The 25,868-nt window shown below is 40.6% G+C and overlaps 1 protein-coding gene across 1 annotated transcript in view; it reads left to right on the top strand.

The window, feature by feature from the left end:
- plxdc1 (plexin domain containing 1) overlaps positions 1-25,868 on the top strand; it is a 285,375-nt gene that overhangs the window by 228,374 nt on the left and 31,133 nt on the right. The window contains exon 8 of the mRNA XM_067369103.1: positions 9,675-9,798. Within this exon, the coding sequence (XP_067225204.1) occupies positions 9,675-9,798 (124 nt within the window). The remainder of the gene's footprint in view (positions 1-9,674; positions 9,799-25,868) is intronic.

Below are 25,868 nucleotides of genomic sequence, written 5' to 3'. Positions count from 1 at the left end.
TTGGTGGTTGGAAAGCAACCCCGTTCTGAGGCGAAATTGTTCAGGAGTTTTTGCTTTATAGTCTATCATTAGATAGCCGAAAGGTTGACTCGTAGCATCTTGATAACACTCCATGAAGTATTTGGCGTTTCCGGGGTACATCTGCCATCCTAGCACAACCACTTGATTGGCATCCCGCGGGTTTTTAAACAGAATTAAGTAATTTGTGTTTAAGCTAAGGGTCCTGCTGGATTTACCTTGGACAAATAAGTTTTGAGTGATGTATATAACGCTGAGATTGCGGTGGTGCACAAATTGCGTAAAGGCCTTTTCGACAGACTTGTTCCCGCAGGCCACTCCCATCAAATCATCCAAAATGAGTAGGTTGGTTTTACTGACAGGTAGTAAATCATCATCATCCAGACACGGGGGAATTCCTTCCACAAATTTAATGTCATACAATTTAAGTAATTCATCGTACAATGGTTGCCAGCAATCATACAAAAAAACAATGTTTTCAATTTTTTTAGAAATCAAATTCATGCCATTTTCCAACAGTTTTTTTACAAAATAACTCTTCCCTGAATTTGAAGGGCCACTTATCACACAACTGAATGGGAACTGAAGTCTGAAATCAAAATCAGAAACATCCCGGGACCCTCTGTGCATCGTAGGTTCAGTAGCCATAAGGAAGAGTGGTGAAGTCGGACAGAAGTCTGCGCTTATTATACACCACCTTTAACCTTTTAACGACTGACTTGTTATGCAAAGTGAGCGCCTTTTTATTCCTCACAATGTTTTCAGTGTGAGCCAGGATGTATTGCGTATCATCAGACAAAGTCACATAACCGTCAACCAGACCGATAAGGCTATCCAGACAGATGGCTTGGGAATTTTTAGCGTTCAACGTTATACCCTTAGCTTTCATGCGCACTTTACCTTTGGCCGTGCGATAACCGTAAGATTTTGGGCCGCTGGAGCAAAACTCTGTGATATAATCACCGTCATCTATCTCATTTGTCAGATCCCCCAAATAATCACCCAGAGGTGGCTCCCAGTCACCGTCCCTAGACACAAAAATGACGCTGTCTGTGTCGGAGTACAAGAGACGGTCGCCTAGTTTGTCCATGAGTTGGTGCAATTCCAACCGAGCGTGCGCAGTTGTAAACGCACCTACAAATACATTAATGTCACGAGTCTCAACAACGTCTCCCTTTTTAGGACGATGTTGGACAAGCGCTACGTCGTCCGAGACAAAAGTGAAATATGTCATGGTCTCGGTTTCGCCAAAAACTATTCTGGTGAAAAGTTCGGGATCGTTCACGAGCGTGGTTTGAGGTAGCCCCTCCCTCATCGAGAACCTCCCCCAAAGGCTGTTTAACAGTAATTTGTTGATGGCCCTCTGTGCGGGGTTATGATTGATATGTTCAGGATCAAGTTGTATCCCCTCTTTTTCAAAATAACTCTGAATGTAAGTCTCTTTGTCACTGTCTGTGACAACGTTTGACGGGTACCCCGATGCTTGTTGTTTCAACCGCAAAAACGTCTTTACGTATTCGCTAAACAACGTGTCTGATTGTTGCGGAAAGTGCCATACCTCGTCTATTTTCGCGACGACGTACCCCTTCTCGATGGCTTTTAAAAGTTCGATACTGACCCAACACCCCTCGAGCGCCCTCTCCTCGTCGTTGTGGTCGCAGTTTGTTGTTTGCTCGCAAGCGCATGTGCGACATAACGGGAACATCAGTTTACCGTTGCATCTGTAAGGGAGAACAGGATGCAATCATTTGTGCGGAGGGTAGACGGTAGCTTTTATTAAACCGTAATAATTTTCGATAGGTTCAAAATCTTTGAAAATGATTTGAGGATGACCGATCGGATAGTTTTTTCTAGCCTGACAAAACGGGTATAAACTGGTAAAATCCAAGTAACTTATTTTCTCAGTTTCGCGCGTTTTGTGGTAGAGTTTATATGCGTTCGTACGTCCGCCGAACAACGCCTCTCGCGGCTTCAACCTCTCTGGGGCGGAATAAGTGCTCATAAATTCCATCACAGCAGGGTCAGTCTTTTTCATCCTGTCCCATTCGCATTCCCAGATCACTTCCATCTGTAAACCGTATGCGTTCTGCAGAATTTCAACCTTGTCGTCAAACTGTCTCCTGAGAACCCCATAGGTTACACCCGACAGGGGGTGTCTCTGATGAGGTTCAAAGCGACATGAATGTCCATGGTAAAAACATCCGTTGTATTCCAACCCATGCCTAGTCCCATTTTGCTCAAAGTAGCCGTCTAAAAAATAACGACCGACCGACACTTCGCCGTGGTTTAAAGCGTGATGAATGTCGACGTCTTTTTTACAAACTCTAACCATTCGATCGATGCGCTCGAGTATGTCTTACTCTGTTGAACGTATGCATTGTTATGCATCAGAGCCAGCGTATCTTTTTCGAGATAGTGTGTTTTGAAGACTCCCATACTATAGCTTGCTAACGTCGTGAATCCGAATGGATCGAGCTTGGTGCACTCTATGAATGCCTCGCGGTATTTCATACACCCTTCGCGCAGCAAAACGACGTCATTCACGCCGTAATCGTACAACTCGTTCTTAAAGTTAAACACTTTATCAGTAGTTGTGCCGTACCATGCGTCAAACTTTGCCTGATCCTTATCGGACATGTTATCGTAGTTGTAGTACTTCTTGTCAGGGTAGGGGCCGACATAACTCTCATTTTCGACTCTGTTGAAAAGATGTGGGAAGTAGCCTTTTTCTACGGTGCTCAGGTTTAACGCAGAAGGCATCTTTGAGAGGGCCATTGGGATAAATGCATAGCTGTCAATATACCGCTGGTCAAAAGCGTCATCATACATGAAGATTAATTTACATCCCTGCATTATGACGTCGAGCTTAAGACCCGCTTTGCAAAAATACTCCAGAATTAGAAAGGAGTCGAATCTAGACGCGTAATGGGCAATGAAACAGTACCCTTTATATCTGGGTTGCCTGAATCGGGTGATTAGCTTCGCGATGCAGTCGACGCCTTCGGCTACAAATCTCTTTCCGTTAAAAGTGATTGCGCAAACAAAATTGGCGAGGTGTTTCCCATTTTCATAACGAGTTTCGAAATCGTAGAAAATGTAATTTGTGGAGGGTTGCTTGGGTGTAAGAGGCTGTATGAAACAGTTATGTACACCGAGTGGTTGAAGAACTTCGTGACAATGTACACATCGATGAGGGGCGCATTCGTGCGGTTTTCTAGCAACAGTGTATCGCCTGTTGCATAGTTTGCAATATTTTATAACATCGCACGGAGGATTACCTCCATCTGGGGTAGGTTTTTTATGCATCTCGTAGCAGTAAGCGGAGTTACAGAAACGCAGGCAATCGGAACAGTGCACCGGTTTTTTAGGGAATCTGTGACATTCGGGGTCATGACACACGTTACATACGTAGTTACAATGATGATCTCTGCGATTTGTGTAACCTTTATAACAAAATTCACACACGTAATCAGCGCCTATGAATGCCGTCAAATTCAGTATCATGTAGTAATGAGCGTCATGCAGATAGAGGCATACTGTTTTAGGATGAGGTTCATCCTGATTTTTGAATGTTTCTATCGTACCGGCGGTCGGTCTGTAAAAAACGACGATTTTGATACCTAACAGGGTTTCGAACGTCGCTATGTTGTCCAGTCCAATTTTATTGTGGATGGAGAACCCCGCATTGTTGTGGATAATGGTCGCCATTCTTTCTAGTTCGCTCTCGGGTAACTGGGGGTTGAGAAAATGAGCGAGACAGATGGAGAAACATAGATTATTCGAGATGTTTAACGGGCAGAATAACGAAATTTTTTTACGCTTAATCACCTCGTGACAAGCCAAATCGGTGAGTTTGCGACGTACCCGACCACCGCCTTGTCTGTTAATGGCTATGTTCGCATCAATCTCGACCGAGTCATCCGTCAATATCTGGTCGTCACTCTGTAAAACTTTTTCAAATTGATCCAGAAACATACCGACGTCATAATTACTCCCTGATGTTAAAACAGTATTAATGGGAGTTCTCAAAGAAGGAGCGGACATGGATAAATTGATAACACACCCGTCTCCACCAATATCTCGCGCAAACGTCACTATATCGCTGAAGGTATTGTGTAAAAAATTATGATATGAGGCCAAATCATTAGAGTTGATTTCTCTCAGATTCATCGTCCTACGCAATTGTACGCTGTTGAAGCGTGGTCTTGGTAAAACATGATATCCGTTTACGGAACCACCGTGTCTAATCAGTGCGTCAATGTCGGGACGTTGTGTCTGAGGTCTATCGGTAATACTACTGGACGGGAGTTCAAAAGCCTGATTACCTGTTGGGCGAGCTGAGTTGTCAGACGTTGGCTGATCAGAATTTTCGGTACCGGTAGGGGTAGCATCACCGATAGATGATGGAGGGATATTGCCGCCGCTATCTGTGGAGAGTGTAGGATCATTACATTTTGAGCCATTATTTAGACCAGCACCATCTTGTACGTTGGGTATGGAGTTGTCATTTAATAAACTTTGTAATCGATCACACAGGTCAACGGTGTGTGATTGTGCTACAAACATTTCTAAATCATCCAAATTATAAGAACGTTGTAAGATTCTGGATACATATTTAACATCTGTCGTAATCTATCACACCTTTGGTCAGAGTTATCAGTATGCAAGTCAAGCTCACGCTGTAACAGCTCTGTGAGAGAATGGTCTGGTTGACAGGAATGCATTTTGTCTCCACAAAAACATTTCTCATCGGCCATTTTAATATTTATTTTGTTCAAAAACAGTAATGGTATCAAAACGGTTTGCTACAAAATATAAAAACATTCAGACGGAAATTTTAAAATTCATAACAGGTGAAAGAATATACAAATCATAGTGTAATAAAACAGACAAACATTCAATTGTGAAAATGTCTGATCTCTTGTACATCTCTGTGAGTTGCACATAGAAGATCCACCATCAGTCTTTTCTCTCTCAGATTTTCATTACCGTTAGATAGTACACACCCGAACCCTCTCTCATTCATTGTCATCTGCTCATTTAAAAGGCGGATAATATCATCCAAACGGGTGTGTATTGCCAGCACTTCGGTAAGGGTATGATTGAGCGTTGCTTCAATGCGCTCACTGCGCTGGTGACCTCGAGATGAACTATTGCTCGAAGCCACTGACACGTTGCCGTCTTCTCCTTCTTCTTCTTGATCTTCTTGGTCTTGTTCTTGTTCATGTGTGTGTTCGTGTGCAGGTTCTTGGTCTTGTTCTACTGGTTCTTCTTGTGATGGATACGGGGTTTGGCCGCCTCTCGTTGGTGCGTCATCTTCGCTTGCCCATGACGCCTGGTCCCAAGCATTTAGCTGTGAATCAGACCATCTTAGTACACTCGCCGACGTTTGTCTTTCTGTAAAAAATAGCAGATAACGTTAAGATTTTCACCTATACTTCATATTTTCAGGATTATTTCAGTCAATGAACCTAAAATAATGAATAATGTTCTTTACCGTCATTTACCGTGGGTATATGTATCCTCATAGGGGTGACGACACCAATGATTCTTTTCTTTGTGGGTGGTTCGTAGTCATCACCCTGAAGATCTTCATCTGAAGTAAGGTCTATTGTGTCTGCGTTAGATATTACAACGTCATTGTTTCTTGATGACGGCGTTATAGGCGGGGTACCATTTCTTAATACAATCTCACTGGGGGTGGCGCCCTGGTCCTGCCTTTCGGCCCCTCCTTGCTCTTGTGTGAGATCTATAAAGCCTGGTTGTGTGACTAGCTGGATTAATTCTAAATTAAAACAAAACATATTATCACATATTTCAATTACTTTCAAAATAGATATGAAAATTTTACATGCTGATTTGACATAAACATTACTAAAACCATATCACATGAGAGCATATATTTACCATTGTCTGAGGTTTCTGCAACAAATGCCTGGTCTGATACTGCAAATAAGACAAATGACAATTGTAATTTTTATGATTTACATATTACGTGAGAACATGTATTTACCCGGGTCTGCACCGCCTATGTTAAATGTTGGTGTTGTTACTGTAAAATAAGACAGATGACATTTGTAATTTTGTAATTTACATGAACAGAAATAATAATGTTTACTCACAAAAGTCAATTGAATCAAAAGCATTCAGTTCGATGTTTGAACCTACAGGGCAAATAGACCTGTTAAAATGGTTGATTCAATGTCAGACTAATTTCACATATTTATGCATATTATTATTATTATTAAGAACTAGCACAACATATGCAGAAATGCCTGTATTTAGCATCCAAACCAGAATTGCATCTACTGGTAAACAAGCAAAATAGCAAAATGGCACCATCTTGTGGTCAAAAAAGGGAATAGCATGTAAACAATTGTATCTACTGGTAAACAAGCAAAATAGCAAAAATGGCTCCATCTTGTAGCCAAAAAGTGAATAGCACTCCCGAAAACATTAAACATTTACATATCATGTTAAAGCATGTACAGTAATCCAAAATACAATATAATATGTTTACTTTTAAAAAAATGTAGAAATACCAAGAACACAGCACATGCAGAAATGCCTGTATTTAGCATCCAAACCAGAATTAAATTTACTGGGAATCAAACAGGTGGCAAAATGGCTCCATCTTGTGCCCAAAAAGTGAATATCACTCCCGAAAACATTAAACATTTACATTACGTTTAAAACATTTGTGTAAAATCACATCAAACAACACTATTTATGTTTGAATCGTACTAAAACCGTAACAGAAACTGATCAGAACCAAAAATCATTACTTAAAACCAAGTTGATAACGGCATAACCCGGAACAGGAAAACGGCATTGACCGTAAATAAAAGTCTGCGCATGCAGTTATGTTTTAATTATTTGATCATGATATATTTGTAATGTAGAAAAATACAATCACGCTATATTGAGGACAAAAGTAAAACATTGCTTTTTTTGAAAATCCTATATCGCAACAACCTCGTAAAGTAAAAATGAACGATAGCAATTTCAACACATCAAGACAGCAAAATTAAAAGAAATATTCTTACCTTGTGACATTTTCTTCTGGACAACGAAGTAGCTTCTGGAAGACTTCTGGCAGAGTTTCAATAAAGATGTGAAAAGACTGTGAAAGTCGGACTCGGATGACCCGCTTTTAACCCCAGCTGGGGCTGTAGGGGTGAGCGACCCCGTGTTGCGTCACGAAATTACTCAAATAATGAAAACATTTGACATTTGACATTTGAGTTTTTCATATAACTATAAACAAGCATATATATATATATATATATATATATATATATATATATATATATATATATATATATATATATATATATATATATATATAAGATAGATAGATAGATAGATATTACCAAATTCAAAATTCAAAATTACAAATAACTTATAATTGTGATTGCTTATAGTATTATAATTTACTGTTTTTATATAATGGCAGATCCGTTGGGAGATTGATCACAGAGCCTATATATAAATATATATATATTTATATTGTTAAAAAATAGATCAGATTATACCTAACATTACGTTTCGCTCAGACTGGCCTTTTCATCAGTGTCCAAAAGATGGCGCCAGAGGTCCGTGCAAAACTCTCTTGGTAGACCACCTGGGTTCACGCGTCTCTTGTGAGAACAGCGCTATGTAAATATCTCAGCGGTGTTAAACAGTTGTCTATTGTATTGGGATGTTTGTGGTAACAAACCATAAACATTTTCGGCATCCTTAAACAGACAACCATTGTATTGGGATTATTGTTCTAAAAAGCCATAAACATTTTGGGCATCCTTAAATAGTCACTAATTGTATTGGGATGAATATGAGGTGGTCTATTGGAACGATGTGTTATCCTGTTCTGTGAAAAGGTTTTTACACCATGTGTGTGTGTGTGTGTGTGTGTGTGTGTGTGTGTGTGTGTGTGTGTGAGAGAGAGAGAGAGAGAGAGAGAGAGAGGCGGATTATAAGTATTAAAACTTCATGATGTTTAAAGGAATTACATTTCCTGATCCCTGGAAATGTAAGATATTATTATTTTCATCCAGCTAAAACTATATTATTATTTAGTAAGATGTGTAAGATATTTTTTATATTTTCATCTAGCTAAAACTATATTATTTAGTAAGATGTTTGATTATTATTATTCAGTGTAATGTGTGTAAATCTCATCCTAATGTTCATCCCTAATAGGGTATGTCCAACACATAGAGACTTTATATCTGGAATCATTTTAAATCAAATCACTCAATATTCCTAGCTCATTTTTAAACATAGAGAGATTTATTTTAAGCATCACCCTTATAGGAAGATTTATTAAAACTTTAAAGATTTTTAAGAACATATTTAAACATTTTGAACATTTTCTCTGGAAAAGGTAACAGACTAAGTGTCCCATAGAATGCAGCATGGCCCATTGTTGTCACTGCCTGGATGGGTGTGAGCTGCTCACTTGGAAAGACAGAGAGAGAGTGGGAGAGGGATTGGATTGTTCCAATGTTGTTCATTATTCAGTTTAATATATTATATAAATATATTTTCATTTATTTTAAATAGATCTGTATTACGTGTGTGACGAGAAAGAGAGAAAGAGAGAGAGAGAGAGAGAGAGAGAGAGAGAGAGAGAGTGCGTATATTGCATTGACCCTATTGGTAAAATATTATTTTTTCTCATTGAGACGAAGAGGATGTCCACATACAAAAGCCCCTGTGACGGAATGCGACAGCCCCGAAATATCTGTTCAAACAACCGGGTCAAACGATCATTCACTCCCGGAGGTCACGGGTCAACATCCAGATGGACAAACACAAACAACATTACATTCATCCTAATATCCGAAGGTCACAGGTCAACAGCCAGATGGACAAACACAAACAACATTACATTCATCCTAATATCCGGAGTTCATAGGTCAATGACATCGGGGTCAAAGGTTGTGTTGACACAGCTGGACACTCAAGGTCATGTGGGGGAGGGGGGACGACATGGGTGGTCCGGAAGGGTGTGGTACCGGAAGCAATAAATCACTTTTTGACACATGCCCCAGGGTAAGCACTACTAACCTTCCCCATGCTTTCTATAGTCAGCTTGCTGACAATTCTGGAATTTTTGTGAAATACAGGCTATTTTGAGTATTTTCACTGTGTATAATATACAATACGCTTCAAATGATTATACATATATGTAAATATATACTACTTTAATGACAAGAGAAGGCAATGCAGCGGTTGTGGAAAAAACAAATAAAGAATACCAGTCACAGCAGCAATCGTTCTCCCCTCCGCCATGTTTAAAGTTTGTTGCCTGGCCATCTGGGAACTTGGGTATCAAAATTATCCCTGAACTTCCCAGTGGTAAATACCTTATTTTATGTCCAATTTGTAACTTTTTGTATTTATGATAATTCCAATACATACATGAAGGCAGCATAATAATCACAAAAATTTCTATTTAATAATGATACTAATTGATTTACTTCATGTGGCAATTATGGTGGCAACATGGGCAATGTTAGAATCATAAGAGTGAATATGCCATTAACAAAGTGAATGCTGTATTTTTGTTTGTTTGTTTTTTTGTTTTGTTTTGTTTACTTACATGTGCTTGTATTTAAATAATAATTTGAGTTTGTATGTTCTTGTCTAAGGCAAAAGGCACATGTGACGATTATTCTCAGGGAGGCCCAGAGAGTTCAATCAGCCCTTTTAGTTCTTCACTGCCATCGACGACTCCTTCCCCTGCAACTCAACCCGCCAGTCCTGTGACTGAAGGCGAGTATATCCAAGACAAGTCCCCATGATAGGCTACACAAGAAATGATCTTTTAAACCCATCACACTCATAACTGCAGCAATTTTCTGATGACTAATGATTAATTGCATGATCTTTAATGTCTTACAGCTAGAATAGTATGTCATATTAATGTATGTCATTGTGTCATTGTTTTGTGTGCATTTTGCATGCAGAGTTTAAGCTTTTGTTGTCCTTCATGGTCTTGTGCTTGCATCGTTCTGTACAACGACAGTCTTTTTCCTCCACAGATGACACCAAACTTCTCTTTCACCATCATGGCAATGGTGAGTCAGTGTGGCTTTGTGTTTCTTGGCTGTTAGTCGTTCAAGATGAGAAAATGTCAGCACATTTTTAAGTCTGGAATCAATTGCATAGAGTTTGGCATTATCATATTTTGCATTGAGTTTGCAGTCCAACACCTTTAGTTCTTTTATATTACATATTATATTACAGATAATTCACAGCTCAACTGACTCTACTGTGGACTGCAATCCAATCCAGTTCAGTTCAGTTCCATTCAATCCAATTTTGAATTAGATATACTTTTCTTACCCCACTGGCCAATAAAATTACACAATTTCTTTTACAGAGTATTATTTGTTATATGAACATAGGATAAAAGAAAAAATAGTACCCTAGGAATATTGGTCTCTATTTCATGTGTTCCTTATTTTCCATGTAAAGTTTGAAAGCGTAGGACCCTGGGAACATAGGAATGACCCCCTAGAGGGTTGCTAAAAACGTGCTAGCCATTCACTAAAACATGAAAACATGCTTATTAATGCAATCAGCATTCTAAAACATGGTGGAAACACTGTAATGCTCATTCTCTGGTTTATTCAATAATAATATCACACATTCTATCATATTCTGTCAATTTTTCAATCTTTCTGTCTTTCTTAATTTTTACTGTGACTTTAAAGTATACAAGGAGAATAGATAACGTAAAAGTTAATATAAATAGACTGATACTGCTTTCAAGTTGCTATCAGAAATTTCCTACTTTCCTACACTCACAGCTCAAATGAATCTACTCTGGACCGCAAACCAATCCAATCCAATTTAATCCAATTTTGAATTAGATATAATTTTCTTATTATATATATATATATAATATTTCTTCAAAGCAACTTACAAATGAGAACAAAAGAAAGTGCTGTGTCAAGTCCCAGTTATTCCAGCAAAGTGCAAGGATTTTTTTTAGGGCTGTCAATCGATTAAAATATTTAATCACAATTAATTGCATGATTGTCATGAGTTAACTCATGATTAAACACAATTTAATCACACATTTTAATCTTTAATCTATACATTATTTATGTATCAAAACATTGAAAGCATAACAAAACAGCTTATCATAGCAGTAAAGGCAGGTTTCAATTTTTCATCTCCATAAATATATCTAGTAGTAGAGCTAATGCAAGGGCTAGAAATCAATTGGGGTTATCCTTTGATTTTTTTATTTTGATTTTTTTATTAAATGTTTGAAAGAACAATAACAATTGTCATCATTGTGGGGTTATCTGTAATGAAGTGGGACTCAAGGTAAGATCCAAATGCAGCTTTATTAAAAGGTGAGCATGGTCGTACAGGCAGGGGTCAGATAACAGCAAACAGGAACAGCAAGGAACAGGCAGAATCATAGTCAGGAACAAGCAGAGGGTCAGGGCTGGCAGATATCAATCACAGATCAGTATACTAAGCAAAGGTCAGGACAGGCGACACAGGATCATAGACGGGAAACAGACAGGCAGACAAGATATAAACGCTTGGAAATGTATCACAGGGAAAACAAGACCTCGCGGTGAGGTGGTGTGTGTATGAGTCTGTAACGAGGTTAGTAGATGGGGGAAGAAGGAGGCGGGAACCGGCGAACATTCAACGTAACTTTAATGTAAAATAAACAAAGAATAAAACGAAATTAGTGCCGGCAGACCCTCGCGGACGTCTGCTGGCCACATAAACATAATAAAACATAACATAAAGTCCAGGCCTGGTCCTCTCTCGTCCTTCACGGTAGTCGCTCCTCCTTTTATGCTCCCGGAGCTCCTCCGTGAGGGACTCAAGGCCGGTGCGCCTCCCAGGTGAAGCTCATTAACACTCGCGTCACCGGCCTCGCGCCGTTCCCTCACGGCTCTCGCCCGCCCTGGTCGCCACAGAGTCTTTTATAGTCCAGGTAATGTGTGGCAGCTGGGTGTGGTGATTAGTGTGGAGTGATTGTGAAGTGAGTGCAGGTAATAAGCAATGGAGGATCATGGGAAATGTAGTCCGTGATGTGACAGGAACAGATGTGATCGTGACATTATCCTTTGTTGAAACTTCCTCATCGTCGTGGAGAGTGCAGTTTATGGTTGCATAGCAACATTCATTACAATTTAAAATAATGTTTTTCTATTTTAATATACTTTAAAAAATAATATATTTCTGTGATACAACATGTCTAAACATTCATATTACCTCTATGGTATTTTATATATTATAAATAGAGCCTAAATGTTAATGTGCAGTTTAACACATTGCTAACACATTTTATTTCAGTATTTATTACTTATTTAATTTGATTTCACTCATCTCAGTATAGAAATATAGTTTGTGAATAGCCAATATGGCAATTTACTAATGTAAGTTGTGTGTAGTAAACTAAACTGCACATTGATATGTACCATTAATTCACACTGAGACACACAAAACTTGCAGGATTCATATTTAAACAGTCTTTTTCTGGTTTAATATTCACAGACACTATATCACGATTAGAATAAAAAACTTAAGAAAAAAAAAAAAATTCACAATCATTCACAATCATCAGCTTGATCTAGTTGATCCTCGAAATGAAAGTGAATCCAGTCATGTGTTATGGAACACAGATTCACAATGACGTATAAATGAATATGAGGCTTTATTGATCGTAGCAGGGAATGCAAACAGGCAGGTGATTAATATAGTCAAAGCAGGATGGAAATATTGAATGGGAATACTGACAGTTCTTTGTTTTGTAGAAGCTTGGAGGAGATCGTGGACCTGAGCAGTCAAGCACACACTTCGGTGAGTATATTGTTGTCTGGAAAGAGTCCGGGAATGAGAGACGCTGGAGAGACAGACAGCCGGGAAGAGGCTGGAGACAGAGGATTGGGAGAGATGCAGGAACGATGGAGCATGGAGGGAAGTAGATCAGGTAAGTGAGTCCTACTCGAAGTTGAGACCAGACAAAGTGCTGTGGTGAAGTGTGTGCTTAAATACTGCAGTGATGATGAGGTGATGACGATCAGGTGCGGGTGATTAGTACTCTGGTGATTGTGACCTCTGTGATTGGGTGGTGATGGAGCCTGGCCAATCTCTGCCAGTAACTCTCTGTTTCCGATGTCATAATTCATCTCCGCCAAGGAGAGTTTCTTCGAAATGAAGGCGCATGGATGGAGTCATGCTGGATTCCCCTGCTGCTGAGAAAGCACCACTACTACCTCAGTGGTGGATGCATCAACCTCGACGATGAAGGGATTGTTGGGGTCAGGATGGATGAGGAGCAGTGCTTTAGTGAAGGAGTCTTTGAGGCTTTGGAAAGCCTGGGTGGCGGCTGGAGTCTAGAACAGAGACTTGGGTTATTTCAGAGAAGGTTTGTGAGTGGAGCTGTGATGGAGCTGTAGTTCTGTGTGAAGCAACGGTAGAAGTTTGAGAATCCAAGGAAACGTTGAAGCTCTTTGATGGTGGAAGGTATTGGCCAGTTGCGTACCGCACCGACCTTCCCCTCGTCCATCTGGATGCCATGTTCACTGATGTTATAGCCGAGAAACTGAGTGGAGGATTGATGAATGGAGCATTTCTCTGCTTTGAGGTAGAGCTGGTGTTGCCTCAGGCATTGGAGGACCTCCACAACATGCTAGCGATGTTTGTCCAGGCTCTGGGAGTAGATTAAGATGTTGTCGATGTAGACTATCACAAATTGATGAAGGAACACCCGGAGAACCTTGTGCATATAGTCCTGGATTACGGAGGGGGCGTTGACCAGTCCATATGGCATAACGAAGTATTCATAGTGCCCAGTAGGGATCACGAAAGCGGTCTTCCACTCGTCCCCCTCATGTATCCGGATGAGGTTGTACGTGCTGCGGAGGTCCAACTTAGTGAAGACGGCTGCTCCACAAAGTTGTTCCAGGGCTGCTGGGACGAGGGTACCGGAATTTCACAGTGATTTTGTTGAGTGCTCTGTAGTCAATACAGGGCCGCAAGCCTCCGTTCTTCTTTGCCACGAAGAAAAAGCTTGAAGCAGCAGGGGAAATGCAAGGGCGGATGTAACCCTGTTGAAGAGCCCCTTCTACGTACTCCTCCATGGCCTTCTGTTCAGGGAGAGAGAGAGAGAGGATAAATCTTTTCGTGGGGCACTGGCTCATCCGGAAGGAGGTTGATGGCACAGTCCCATGGCCGGTGTGGAGGCAACAACGACACCCGTTTGGGGCAGAATACGTCACTGAAGGGGGTGTAGCATGCTGGAATCTCCGTGGATTGCTGTTCAACTGGGCTCTCGATAGAGGTGGTGTTGACTGAGAGAGGTTTCACTGGATGAGGAAGACTTGGAAAGCATCCGGGAAAATGGCTATCGGCCATAAGTTGTGGTGGACGAATGGGACAGGCTGTGATAACATGTCCCCCAGAACTGCAATACAGACAAATACCCTGGGTCAGCCTCCTCTGCCACTCAGACGCAGTCAAGTGAGTGTTATCCAGTTGCATCGCTTCTGGTTCTGGAGAGCTGGTACTCTTTGGCTCTTTGGTTGGCGTCGATGTGGTGGTGAAGGCTGGCCCTGCAGGTCTTCCAGTGCACTCAAATTTAAATGGTAAGTTGGTCTGGTCTTCTGTTACTGAACACCAACACGTAGAAATGAATATGAGGCTTTGTTGATCATAGCAGGGAATTCAAACAGGCAGGTGAGTAATATAGTCAAAGCAGGATGGTAATATTGAATGGGAATACTGACAGTTCTTTGTTTTGTAGATGGTTGGAGGAGACCTGAGCAGTTGACCACATACTTTGGTGAGTATATTGGTGTCTAGAAGGAGTCCAGGAATGGGAGACGCTGGAGACACAGGATCAGGAGAAACGCAGGAACGATGGAGCATGGAGGGAAGTAGATCAGGTAAGTGAGTCCTACTCTAAGCTGAGACCAGACAAAGTGCTGTGGTGAAGTGTGTGCATAAATACTGCAGTGATGATGAGGTGATGACGATCAGGTGTGGGTGATTAGTACTCTGGTGATTGTGACCTCTGTGATTGGGTGGTGATGGAGCCTGACTGATCTCTGACATCATGCTCATCCTCTGAAGCAAATCTTTTTTTTTTTTTTTTTTTTTAATTATTCCTCACCGCATCTCAAAACGATGAAAGGTACATGAAACTGACTAAACTTGATGCGTTTTTCCGAGCTGATGCATCATTCATTTACATGTATCGCCTCAGAAATTGCGTGGGCTAATTAGTGGATATTGAGCTTACTTGCCAATGTCTGACATGTCTCTCTTTTCATATCGATTACATAAACAGAGAATATTTGTTTTCAATGTGACTTACATGATTTAAAACCTGACATTTCATCATTTCTTTAGAAATATGTCTCATTCTTGTGTCATTAGTATTCACTAAGTCACAGTTCATTTTCTAAGGACTATCAGAATAGACTATCATTCAGAGGGAGACTGTGGCTCGTGCATCATGTTAGTTTTCTTTTTTTTGCAAAAAAGCACAACATATTGTTTTTACTCAGAGTACACAAATAACAGACATTTCACAGATTAGAATGGTGTATAACTCTTAATTGTATATCCAAAATTGATTGATTTTTGAATTGATTATTTTGAGTCTCTTTCACACTAATAAGAAAAAAAAGCAAGGTGGTATCGCCGGCGTGATCGCCAACTCGAGAGTGTTAAAAACTACTTTTACTGCCACATTCTGGATCAGAATCTGGAAGGCAAATCTGCAGGAGCAATGTGGTCTGTGAAGCTTAACCCTTTGGAGTTGGGAAACGCACTGGCGTGTTTTTAGCAAAACAGACTTATAATACTCCGTCATTTTTTTGTCATAGAGACAGAAGTAATATATCAATTGAAACTATAGAATGTCTTCTTTTATTTGTGTACACTCAGAGTAAAAACAAAATGGTGCAATAAAGAAAACTAACATGATGCATGATCGGTTTTCTCCCTCGGAACGAAGTCCAATCTGATAGTTCTCAGAAAATGAAGTGTAACTTAGTGAATACTAATCACACAAAAATTATACTTATGTCTAAGGAAACGTTGAAATTTCAGGTTTTAAATCGTGTAAGTCAAATCTAAAACACAAATTCTCTATGTAATCTGCATGAAAAGAGAGACATGTCAGACGTACGTGAGTCAGTTCACTATCCGTTAATTCGGCCATGCCCTCAGAGTGAGCGCTATTCAGACTCAAATTCTGAGCCAATACATCATCGCAATCATTCCTGGAATGTCACATGGTATGCCCTTTCTTCATTATGAGTCATTTGTGGACTAAATGTGCACAGAGCACCCTCCGGCTGCAAGTATGAATTGCAAACACAGTATCCAGCGCTTATAGTGATGACAATAAATATTTAATAAATATTACTCCTCTGTATAGGAAATTGACATAAACACATGATAATCCATCAATATTTCTCCAAATGTGCATGCTTTTAAGCTAAAAGGTATATGAAATGCCATAGAGGTAAAATGAATGTTCAGATGCTTTGCATCACAGAAATACATTATATTTTATAGTATATTAAAATAGAAAACCATTATTTTAAATTGCAATAGTACTTCACAGTATTGCTGTTCTTCTTTTAAAACAGACTGTGCCAATACCAGCAGTATTGCTTACTTCTTTTAAAAACATTATAATAGTAATGCGTCCAATCTTTTGACTGGTACTGTAATTTAAACTATAATAGGCCTATGCAAAATTTAATTCACATGATGTGCAATTATACGTGCATGCATGGGATCAAGTTTTTGTGGACATTATATTAACATTAAAGGTGCCGTAGAACCTGTGAAGTTTCAACTCAAAATACCCCATAGATTTTTTTTTTTTTTTTTTTTTTTTCATTTTTTTAACTGCCTATTTTGGGGCTTCATTAAATATGCGCCGATTCAGGCTGCAGCCCCTTTAAAATCTGTGCATAGATCCAGACGTCCTGCCCTTGTGTAATGCCTTGAACAGGAGCTGGCATATGCAAATATTGGGGGCGTGCATATTAATTATCCAGACGGTTACGTAACAGTCTGTGTTATGTTGAGATTCGCCTGTTTTTCGCAGGTCTTTTAAACATATGAGATTTATATAAGAAGGAGGAAACAATGGTGTAGGGACTCGTTCGACAGACGTTACCAAATGGCTTTATCAGCCAGAGGCATGATTGAACAAAGCTTCATTTGGTCCAAAAGATCCATTTCCTGACAGGAAAAACCTAGCCTTAACAGAAGTGATGACGCGACTTCTTTTAACAAAGGACTCTATCTAAAGGACTTCTTAGCTCATCAGCAATAAACTAATCAGAACCCATCACGTGGGTCTGATCACATTAAATCTATTGATTCTCTCACAAAACCCTCTTGTATTATCGGACGGAACAGGAAAACACCCATCAACGGATTTAAAGACGAATCTGTCCTATCAATACCTCCCTTGTTTGAGCAATCCATCCTGACCCGGTCACTCGTGACTCCGGTCAAAGTTTAAACTATGCTTAAGGACTCAATCTTGAATCTCAAAAGGGACAATTGTCGATTACTTAAAGTATTAACTATATCCAGAATAACATTTGCTATGATGTGATTACTTATATGTTGGAGTCAATGCATTATATGTTTGTATTCCCGTATGCATTTTCTTTCTCTTGTAATCATTGTTTTTAATTAGGTCAGTCTAGTAATATGTTGGTAAGAAGTGTGTCATGTTTGAGCTCTAAATACAGAGTTTATAATTCTCTGTAATTCTGTGTGAATGAAACATTGAAATTCAGTATCAGGAAAATATTAAGAAACTTTATAAAGTTGTTAATAAAACAGGAGAATGTTCTGCAGATATCACGCGATGTGATCAATAGACAATAGACGAGGCGTGTCTAATCTCCGTAGCAACGTCTCACTGGAGGATCGCATCTGAAGGATGGAGCCAGAATTGCTCCTTTAAAACTATGCTGTCCGAACAAGCTAAAGTCAGAAGCTGGAAGTCAGAAACCGGTCAGAAGTCGGTCAGAAACCAGTCAGAAATCGGTCAGAAATACTTTGACCACGGCTGAAAAGAAGAAGTTGAGAAGATCCTTTATCGGGGCTGATTTTCCATCCAACAGCCGCCGATTTCAACCACGAGCTGCGCCGCTGCTCATTCTACAGCCGTCACATCCAGACTCCAAAACCCTCTGTGAAATACCTGATCAAAGTCTCCCAAGAAGAGAGCCGCTCAAGCCAGACGCTCAGATCAGAACAGCTGCACCAGCCAGCAACATCCTTCAAAGCTTCCACGCAACCCACAGGGCTTTCCCGAGAAGACGTCACCTGAAAGACAGCCAATCCAGAACGGGATTCTGCTGTACACGAGTCACGGAACAACCCGATTACCTCAGCTGTCAGAGCAAATGCAGGTACAAGCAAACTTCTCTCTCTCTTGCTGGAAACTGGTGAAACTCCTTTAAACCTAAAGAATCAAGCCAAAGCTCTGCTTTTGTGATTTTCCTCAGGTTATGAGTTAAGTTGGCACTGAACTTGGGACTTTTCATAACTCATCAACTCCGCGAATGTGTGTGCATGTATGTAAGTGTGTGTGTGTGTGTGTTTAGCCTTAGTTTCCTGTAATCATTAGAAGTAGTCAATAAACCTTGTTTTGATTTTCACATATACAAGTTTCTTGTGCTGTGTGTCAAATTACTGCCAAAAGATCAAGTTACCTCTTGCTTATAATATAATAATTACAATAATAACAATAATAATAATAAAATATTGTTACTGTTGGCCGCAGAATAATATTTTATCCAGAATTGGTAAAATACTCTAACCTCAATTTTCGCTGGACGAATAATTGATGAAGTGTTAAATATTAATTCTGAATCATTTACAGTGAATCACTTACAGTTGATTCAATTCTTATTCCCTGTAACAATTAAATTGAGCTAATAAATAGGCTAAGTCCTTACAATGGTGTTTGAGACTCACTGTATGTCATTTCCATGTACTGAACTCTTGTTATTCAACTATGCCAAGGTAAATTCAATTTTTAATTCTAGGGCACCTTTAATATAGCTGAAATGATCCTGTTATCAGAGGGGTTTTTCACATAGCCTACCTGACTGAAAGGGCTCATTATGCGGGTCATTATGCAGGTCATTATGTGGGTCTCGGTCTTCTCAGGTGTGAATCACAGCATTAATCATGAAGATTCACACCAAGCACAAATGTCAGGGCATGTCAAAACTTCTCCAGGGCCTCAAATCAGCCTCAGAGTCCAGAGGGTTAAACGATCATCCATCACAGCTCCAAGGTTCCTGGCTGTCCTGGAAGGAATTATGGTTGATGAACCTAGTTGAATGGAGAGGTTGTGATAAGTGTTGAGTCAGCGCGGTTGAGTTGAATGTGGTGGTCCTTCATCCAGGAAGAAATGGCTGTCAGGCAGGCTGGGATGCGAGCAGCAACCGTCGGTACCACTACTGCTCCATCTGGTGAGGGGTGTGGGAAAAAGTGAAATTAGAGGAGAGGGCCGATGGTGTGGCAGTGTCTTCTGGTTTGATCCAGGTATCAGTCAGGGCCACAAGGTGGAGACCTGAATGAGTAGCAAAAGTCTGCTTTGTTAACATCAGATTGGCAATTCCACAAACCAAAAGGAATAGAAGTAACACTTTAGAATACTGATCCTTCAATATTGAATAACTACAAAGGAACAAATGAATAATGCATTATTAACACTCTAGCAACTACTATTAACTAACAATAAACTCTGATTAATGAATTAGTAAGTAATAGTGTTCAGTTGAAGGTAGTAGTTCACTATTTGCTAAGTCTGGAGCTGGTGCTGAGTCAGGAGCTGACTCGGGGCTGGAGTGTGCTCTGGTCCTGAGTCTGGAGCTGACTTGTGGGCTGGAGCAGGCTCTGGTGCTGAGTCTGGAGCTGACTCAGGGACTGGAGCGGAGTCTGGAACTGACTTTGGGACTGGAGCGGACACTGGTTCTGACCAGAAGTCAATTAGCCATAATTCCTCCATCAGATCTGGTGAGGACTTAGGCATGGCGGCCGTTTTGGCTGAGGGCTCGTTTTCAGCAGCAGCCATCTTGTCTGAGGGCTCAGGCGTGGCGGCGGCCATCTTGTGACGAGGCTCTGTAGTGGTGGCGGCCATCTTGCATCGAGGATCTGGGACGGCGGCCATCTTGTGACTTTGGGGATATACAGGCAGGCAGGAATGGACAGATTTGTTGAAGGGGTTTGTGAAGGGAACCGGCGGAAGGTGAGCTGACCAGGCCACGTGTGTTTCTGATGGGGCTGGACAAGGAGAATACTCTTTCTCTTTAACTTCTTCTACTTCAAAATTAGACTCGACTAGGGAGAAATAACAGGCAGATTCACTATAGCGAATCACATCCTTATCCAGACCCATCAGAAAACAAGGCATCTGGCCAGCCCACCAAACAAAAGAGCTCAGAAAACTCATCCACATACCTCTCCAGCGGACGACCATTCTGCAGAAGACTCCACAAGTGGTCCACCGCCAAGATGGTTATATTGGGGTCGGCTGGATGGGTAGGGAGGAGGAAGAGGCCCATAGTGCTGCTGTAGTCTTTTGGTGTTGGTCTGGTCTTCTGTTATGGACAGAAGGGTAGGAGACAACAGGCAGATGGAAGTTTATTGACTAGCAGCAGGGTAAACACAGGAATACAGGTACTTGGGTTGTGGGTTGTGGATGGTTGAAGGTTGGTAGGCTGGAGGGACACACGGAGACGGTAGGTGAACTCACACACAGAAGATAACACACAGATAGGGGAAACACGCTGGAGTGGAATAATAGTCCATGGAAACAACAGGGAACAGTCCTCTTAGTATAAACAAGACCGGACAACTGACTGAGGTGAGTGGTGTGCTTAAGTACTGCTGTAGTGAAGAGTGGATGGCTTACAGGTGCGGGTGATTACTAGGTGTGAGCAGGTGAGTGACAGGAGGGATGATGGGAAATGGAGTCCAGGGAAGGTGAAACTGTGACAGTCTCTATGAGCAAGGCTTTAATTACTTTGCTGCCTAAACCAGGAAAGCCTTATAATAAATGTAAAAATATGCACCCTATTTGTCTACTAAATTCAGATACAAAAACTCTTTGTAAAATTTTGGCAAGAAGATTAGAAAATATATTACCATACTTACTAGGGAACAGTGATGGGAATAACGGCGTTATAAATAAACAGCGTTACTAACGCCGTTACTTTTTTCAGTAACGGGTAATCAAACAAATCACTTTTTCTCCCGTTACAACGCCGTTACCGTTACTGACAAAAAAAAATGCCGCGTTACTATAATTGTGCTCACTGAAGCATTTTTCATCCGAGTAAGCTCTCTCTCAGCCATAGGACCTGCAAAGTTTTTTTTCTCTGGTGTGTGCTGCGGTTCATATACAAATATAATTTTAAACTGATAATAATGTATGATGCACTGTGTGTGTGTGTCTGTCAGAGCATGCGCGCGAAGCGCAAGCTCAAACCAGAATACCCTTTTTGACGCTTGATCGAAAATATGTGAAATTAGTTTTTTTCTAGTCGACTAGTAGTTGACTAATCACATTTATATTAATTTAATTTCTTAAATACTGGAGAGAATAAACCATAATAAGGAGCGTTTACATAATATAGGCTATATAGCACTCAAGGGAACGCATAATTGCCATAAAGAACCAGCAAAAGTAATGATTATGATTGTAATTGTTTATTAATAAAGTAATGTTTTCTGAATCAGTGTCGGCTGCAAAGATGAAGTTGACATTGCTGATTCTCATTGCTGATCATCTGCTCATATGGACGCGCCTAGAGAGATAATGCACATTTCATTCGGATTAGGCTACATAATCAGAGTAGCCTCTTTATTTTCGTTTTTAATTACTTCATTTTCATTAAAGTAGATATTTCAAGCATTCTATAGATATATTTGTCATGTCTGCGAGGCAAGCAGCCTCTGAGTTTCGGTTCATTTAGCCTATAAGACGCGCTCCAGTTCACACGCCAGTGATCGCGCCCGCGCCCCCACGCCATGATTTTATTGTCTGCTATATTTGCTTGTTATATATTAAATCCAAGCAATTGGTTGATGAAACAGTGATTAAAATTAAGATATAATTTTTACTAAACGAAATTCACTTTAAAGAAAGGCTTTCTACAAAGCAAAACTTAATGAAGTGTTCAAAATCATATCTGACCCACTCCATGTCTCCCGATATATTTGCGCACCTTATGATGCATCTTACTCATGCTGTTCACTTTTCATAATCGAATAAATGGATTTAAAACATAACAAAGGACTATTTAAACATAATTATGAAACTACGTTTTCTTTAATGGCTACCAACACATATAGTACAGTACAGAGAAATTTCATGTCGTGACCAAGAGCGGATCATGAGTCAGGAGTCGCATCAAGAATAATTTATTCTTAGACTTATATGTAATATTGGGGGCATTCAATTTATTTGGCATATTTTTATTTGTTTTTGTTTTTTTTTGTTTTTTTTAAAGTAACGCAATAGTTACTTTCCCTGGTAATTAGTTACTTTTATAATGATGTAACTCAGTTACTAACTCCGTTACTATTTGTGAGAAGTAAATAGTAACTATAACTAATTTTTTACTTTTTTAAAGTAACGTGCCCAACACTGCTAGGGAATGATCAAAATGGATTTATGTTGCATAGACAAGGATGCCATAACGTAAGAATAGTACTGAAAAGTTTGCATGACCAGAGGGGATGAATAGATACTGCGCTTCTGTCACTAGACGCAGAGAAAGCATTCAACAAGGTTGAATGGAATTTTCTGTTTGACGTGTTGAAACATTATGGACTCAGGGATAATTATTGTAAATGGGTCGGATTGTTATACAAGAATCCCTTAGATGAGGTCCTGACTAATAATATGCAGTGTTTCCCAACCACATTCCTGGAGGCCCACCAACACTGCACATTTTGCGTGTCTCCTCAATTAAACACACCCGATTAGGGTTATCAGCTCATTAGTAGTGACTCAAAGATCTAAAATGGGTGTGTCAGACAAAGGAGACATGCAAAATGTGCAGTGTTGGTGGGCCTCCAGGAATGTGGTTGGGAAACACTGTTCTAGAGGATGTAGACAGGGCTCTCCTCTTTCCCCTCTACTTTTTTCTTTTAGCCATTGAACAATTTGCAATTGCATTTAGAACAAATAGAGATACAATTTCTCTTTTTGCAGATAATGTTATATTGTTTTTAAAGAAGTTAGATAAGTCTATTCTTGCTCTACTTCACCTTTTTGAGATTTTTGTATCGGAATAATAATTCAAAGTCCTCTCTGGAATGAGGAAGAAGGGGAAATCCTAACAGTAATGTTAACATGATTAAAACTTCCAGACTCTTCACATATTTGGGTATTAAAATAACCCCAAAGGTGGAAGATGTTGTTGTAATAAATTATGACTCTGTTTTTGATAATGCAGCAAAGTCAGCTGAACGATGGACCTGTTACCCATCTCTGTAATAGGAAGGATAAATATATTACAAATGAATATATTGCCAACATTTTTATATCTATTTCTGAATATCCCACTAGGACCTCCAAGCGCTTTATTTTCTAGACTGAAGAGGATTGTTACTAAATTCATATGGAATAATAGACGTTCTAGACAATCTATCTCTTTTATATCTGCCTTATGATTGGGGTGGGCTTCAGTGCCCTAATTACCAATGGTATTATTTGGCAGCTCAATTAAGATCTATTATGTTTTTTTTGTTTTTTTCTATCTCCTTCTCATGATCCACCTACATGGCTAGAATTGAAAAAAAAAAAAAAAAAATTCAATTAAATATTTGAATTCAACAACCGAGCTAAGAAACTTTACTGACTGGACGTGAAAAGAGGCGGTTCTCTAAGAGACGCTGTTAGAGCATGTCTCTCAGAACGTCATTTACAAGCGCCTGAAAAACAGCCGGTGCATTGACTAGGCAGAACAGAAGAACCTGATATTCAAAGTGCCCTAATGGAGTATTAAATGCAGTCTTCCATTCGTCGTCCTCCTTTATTCATACTAAATGGTAAGCGTTACGGAGGTCAAGCTTCATGAAAACCTTAGCTCCCTGCAAGATCTCAAAAGCCGACGACATAAGAGGCAAGGAATATTGATTCTTAACTGTTATGTCGTTCAGCCCCCCGATAATCTATGCAGGGACGCAAGGACCTTTCCTTTTTTTCACAAAGAAGAACCCCGCACCAGCGGGTGAGGAAGACGGAACAATAGTTCCAGCAGCGAGACTCTCGGTAGGATACTTCTCAAGAGCCTTGCACTCAGTTGCGGATAATGAATACAGCCGTCCGCAAGGAAGGGTTGTACCAGGAAGCAGCTCAATGCTACAGTCGTACGGACGATGGGGAGGAAGAGAAGCAGCCCGGGAATGACTGAACACAGCCCACAGATTGCGGTATTCCTCCGGCACTCCTGACAAATCACCAGGCTCCTCCTGAAACACAGAAACAGAAGAGACAGCAGGAACAGAAAACACTAAGCACTGAACATGACAAGATAATTTCCAAGACAAAATGGTCCCCTCAGCCCAGTTAATCTGTGGATTATGCTGAACAAGCCAAGGATGACCCAAAACTACAGGCGAAACAGAGGAATGAAAAATTTAAAAAGAAATAGTCTCTTGATGATTGCCAGATATGGTGAAACTCACCGGAACGGTAGCTCGACAGATCTTTGACAGCTCACTGCCATCTAGCGCGAACACAGGAGTAGGATCTTCTACCTCACATAAGGTAATGTCTCTCTCTAGGGCCCATGCTTCGTCCATGAAGTTACCCTCCCTTCCAGAATCGATGAAGGCCAAACAGGAAGCAGCAGAACCAGGCCAGCGGAGGGTGACAGGGAAAGTGGTGCAAGCCTTTTCAGGCGGGGGAAGCGATGTTGCTCTCAACAGTACTGCCTGTTCTACTGACGAGTGCTTCCCTTTAACGGGCAGACAGCGACAAGATGGCCCGAATGGCCGCAATACATACAGAGCCTGTGCAAGACTCGCCACAGGCATTCAGCAGGAGAAATCTGAATTCCCGCCTCCTGTATGGGTTCTGGGAACTGAGCAGCTTCTAACGGAATCTCAGTCGCAGGAGGAGGAGTGGGTGGTTCAGATGGCACACCGCGGGCATGGCGCCGTAGGTCAGATCGCTTGTCCAGTCTGATAGCTAATTCCACCAGCTGATCAAATGCAGCGGGGACTTCACGTGCATAAATCTCAACCTTGAGATTGGGGATCAATCCTTCCAGGAAACGAGCTGTCAGGGCCGGTTCATTCTACTCACAAGTCGCAGATAGAGTGCGAAATTCGATGGCGTAGTCAGGAACAGTAGACAATAGAGAGATGACAAAAGCGACCCTGGCATGGTCAGCAGCATATGTTGAAGGCTGAAGGGAAAAGAAAACCTCGCACTGGGTTAGAAATGCTCTGCATTTGGTAGGCTCACCCGAATATCGTAGTGGATTGTTGACTCTTGGTTCGGAAGAAGCGCTGGGAGTCGGAGGGTCAGGCTGCTTGTGGCGGAGAAACTGGATATGATGATTGAAGTCCATCACCTGAACCGCGAGATTCTCTACTGCGTGTCTGGCTGCTGTAAGCTCCTCCTCGTGTCTGCCCAGCATGGCTCCCTGCATCTCGACAGCAGAATGGATGGGTCCTTCCATCGCTGGGTCCATGTTGGTCAGATGATTCTGTTGTGTGAAGCAGATGACCCAGAAGCGAAGGAGCGATTTAAACAGAATTTATTAACAATTCAGATAAAGTCCATC

The sequence above is a fragment of the Chanodichthys erythropterus genome, chromosome 19, assembly GCF_024489055.1.
Source record: "Chanodichthys erythropterus isolate Z2021 chromosome 19, ASM2448905v1, whole genome shotgun sequence".
Classification (NCBI taxonomy): Eukaryota; Metazoa; Chordata; class Actinopteri; order Cypriniformes; family Xenocyprididae; genus Chanodichthys; species Chanodichthys erythropterus.
This window is presented reverse-complemented; position numbering and strand designations above follow the sequence as displayed.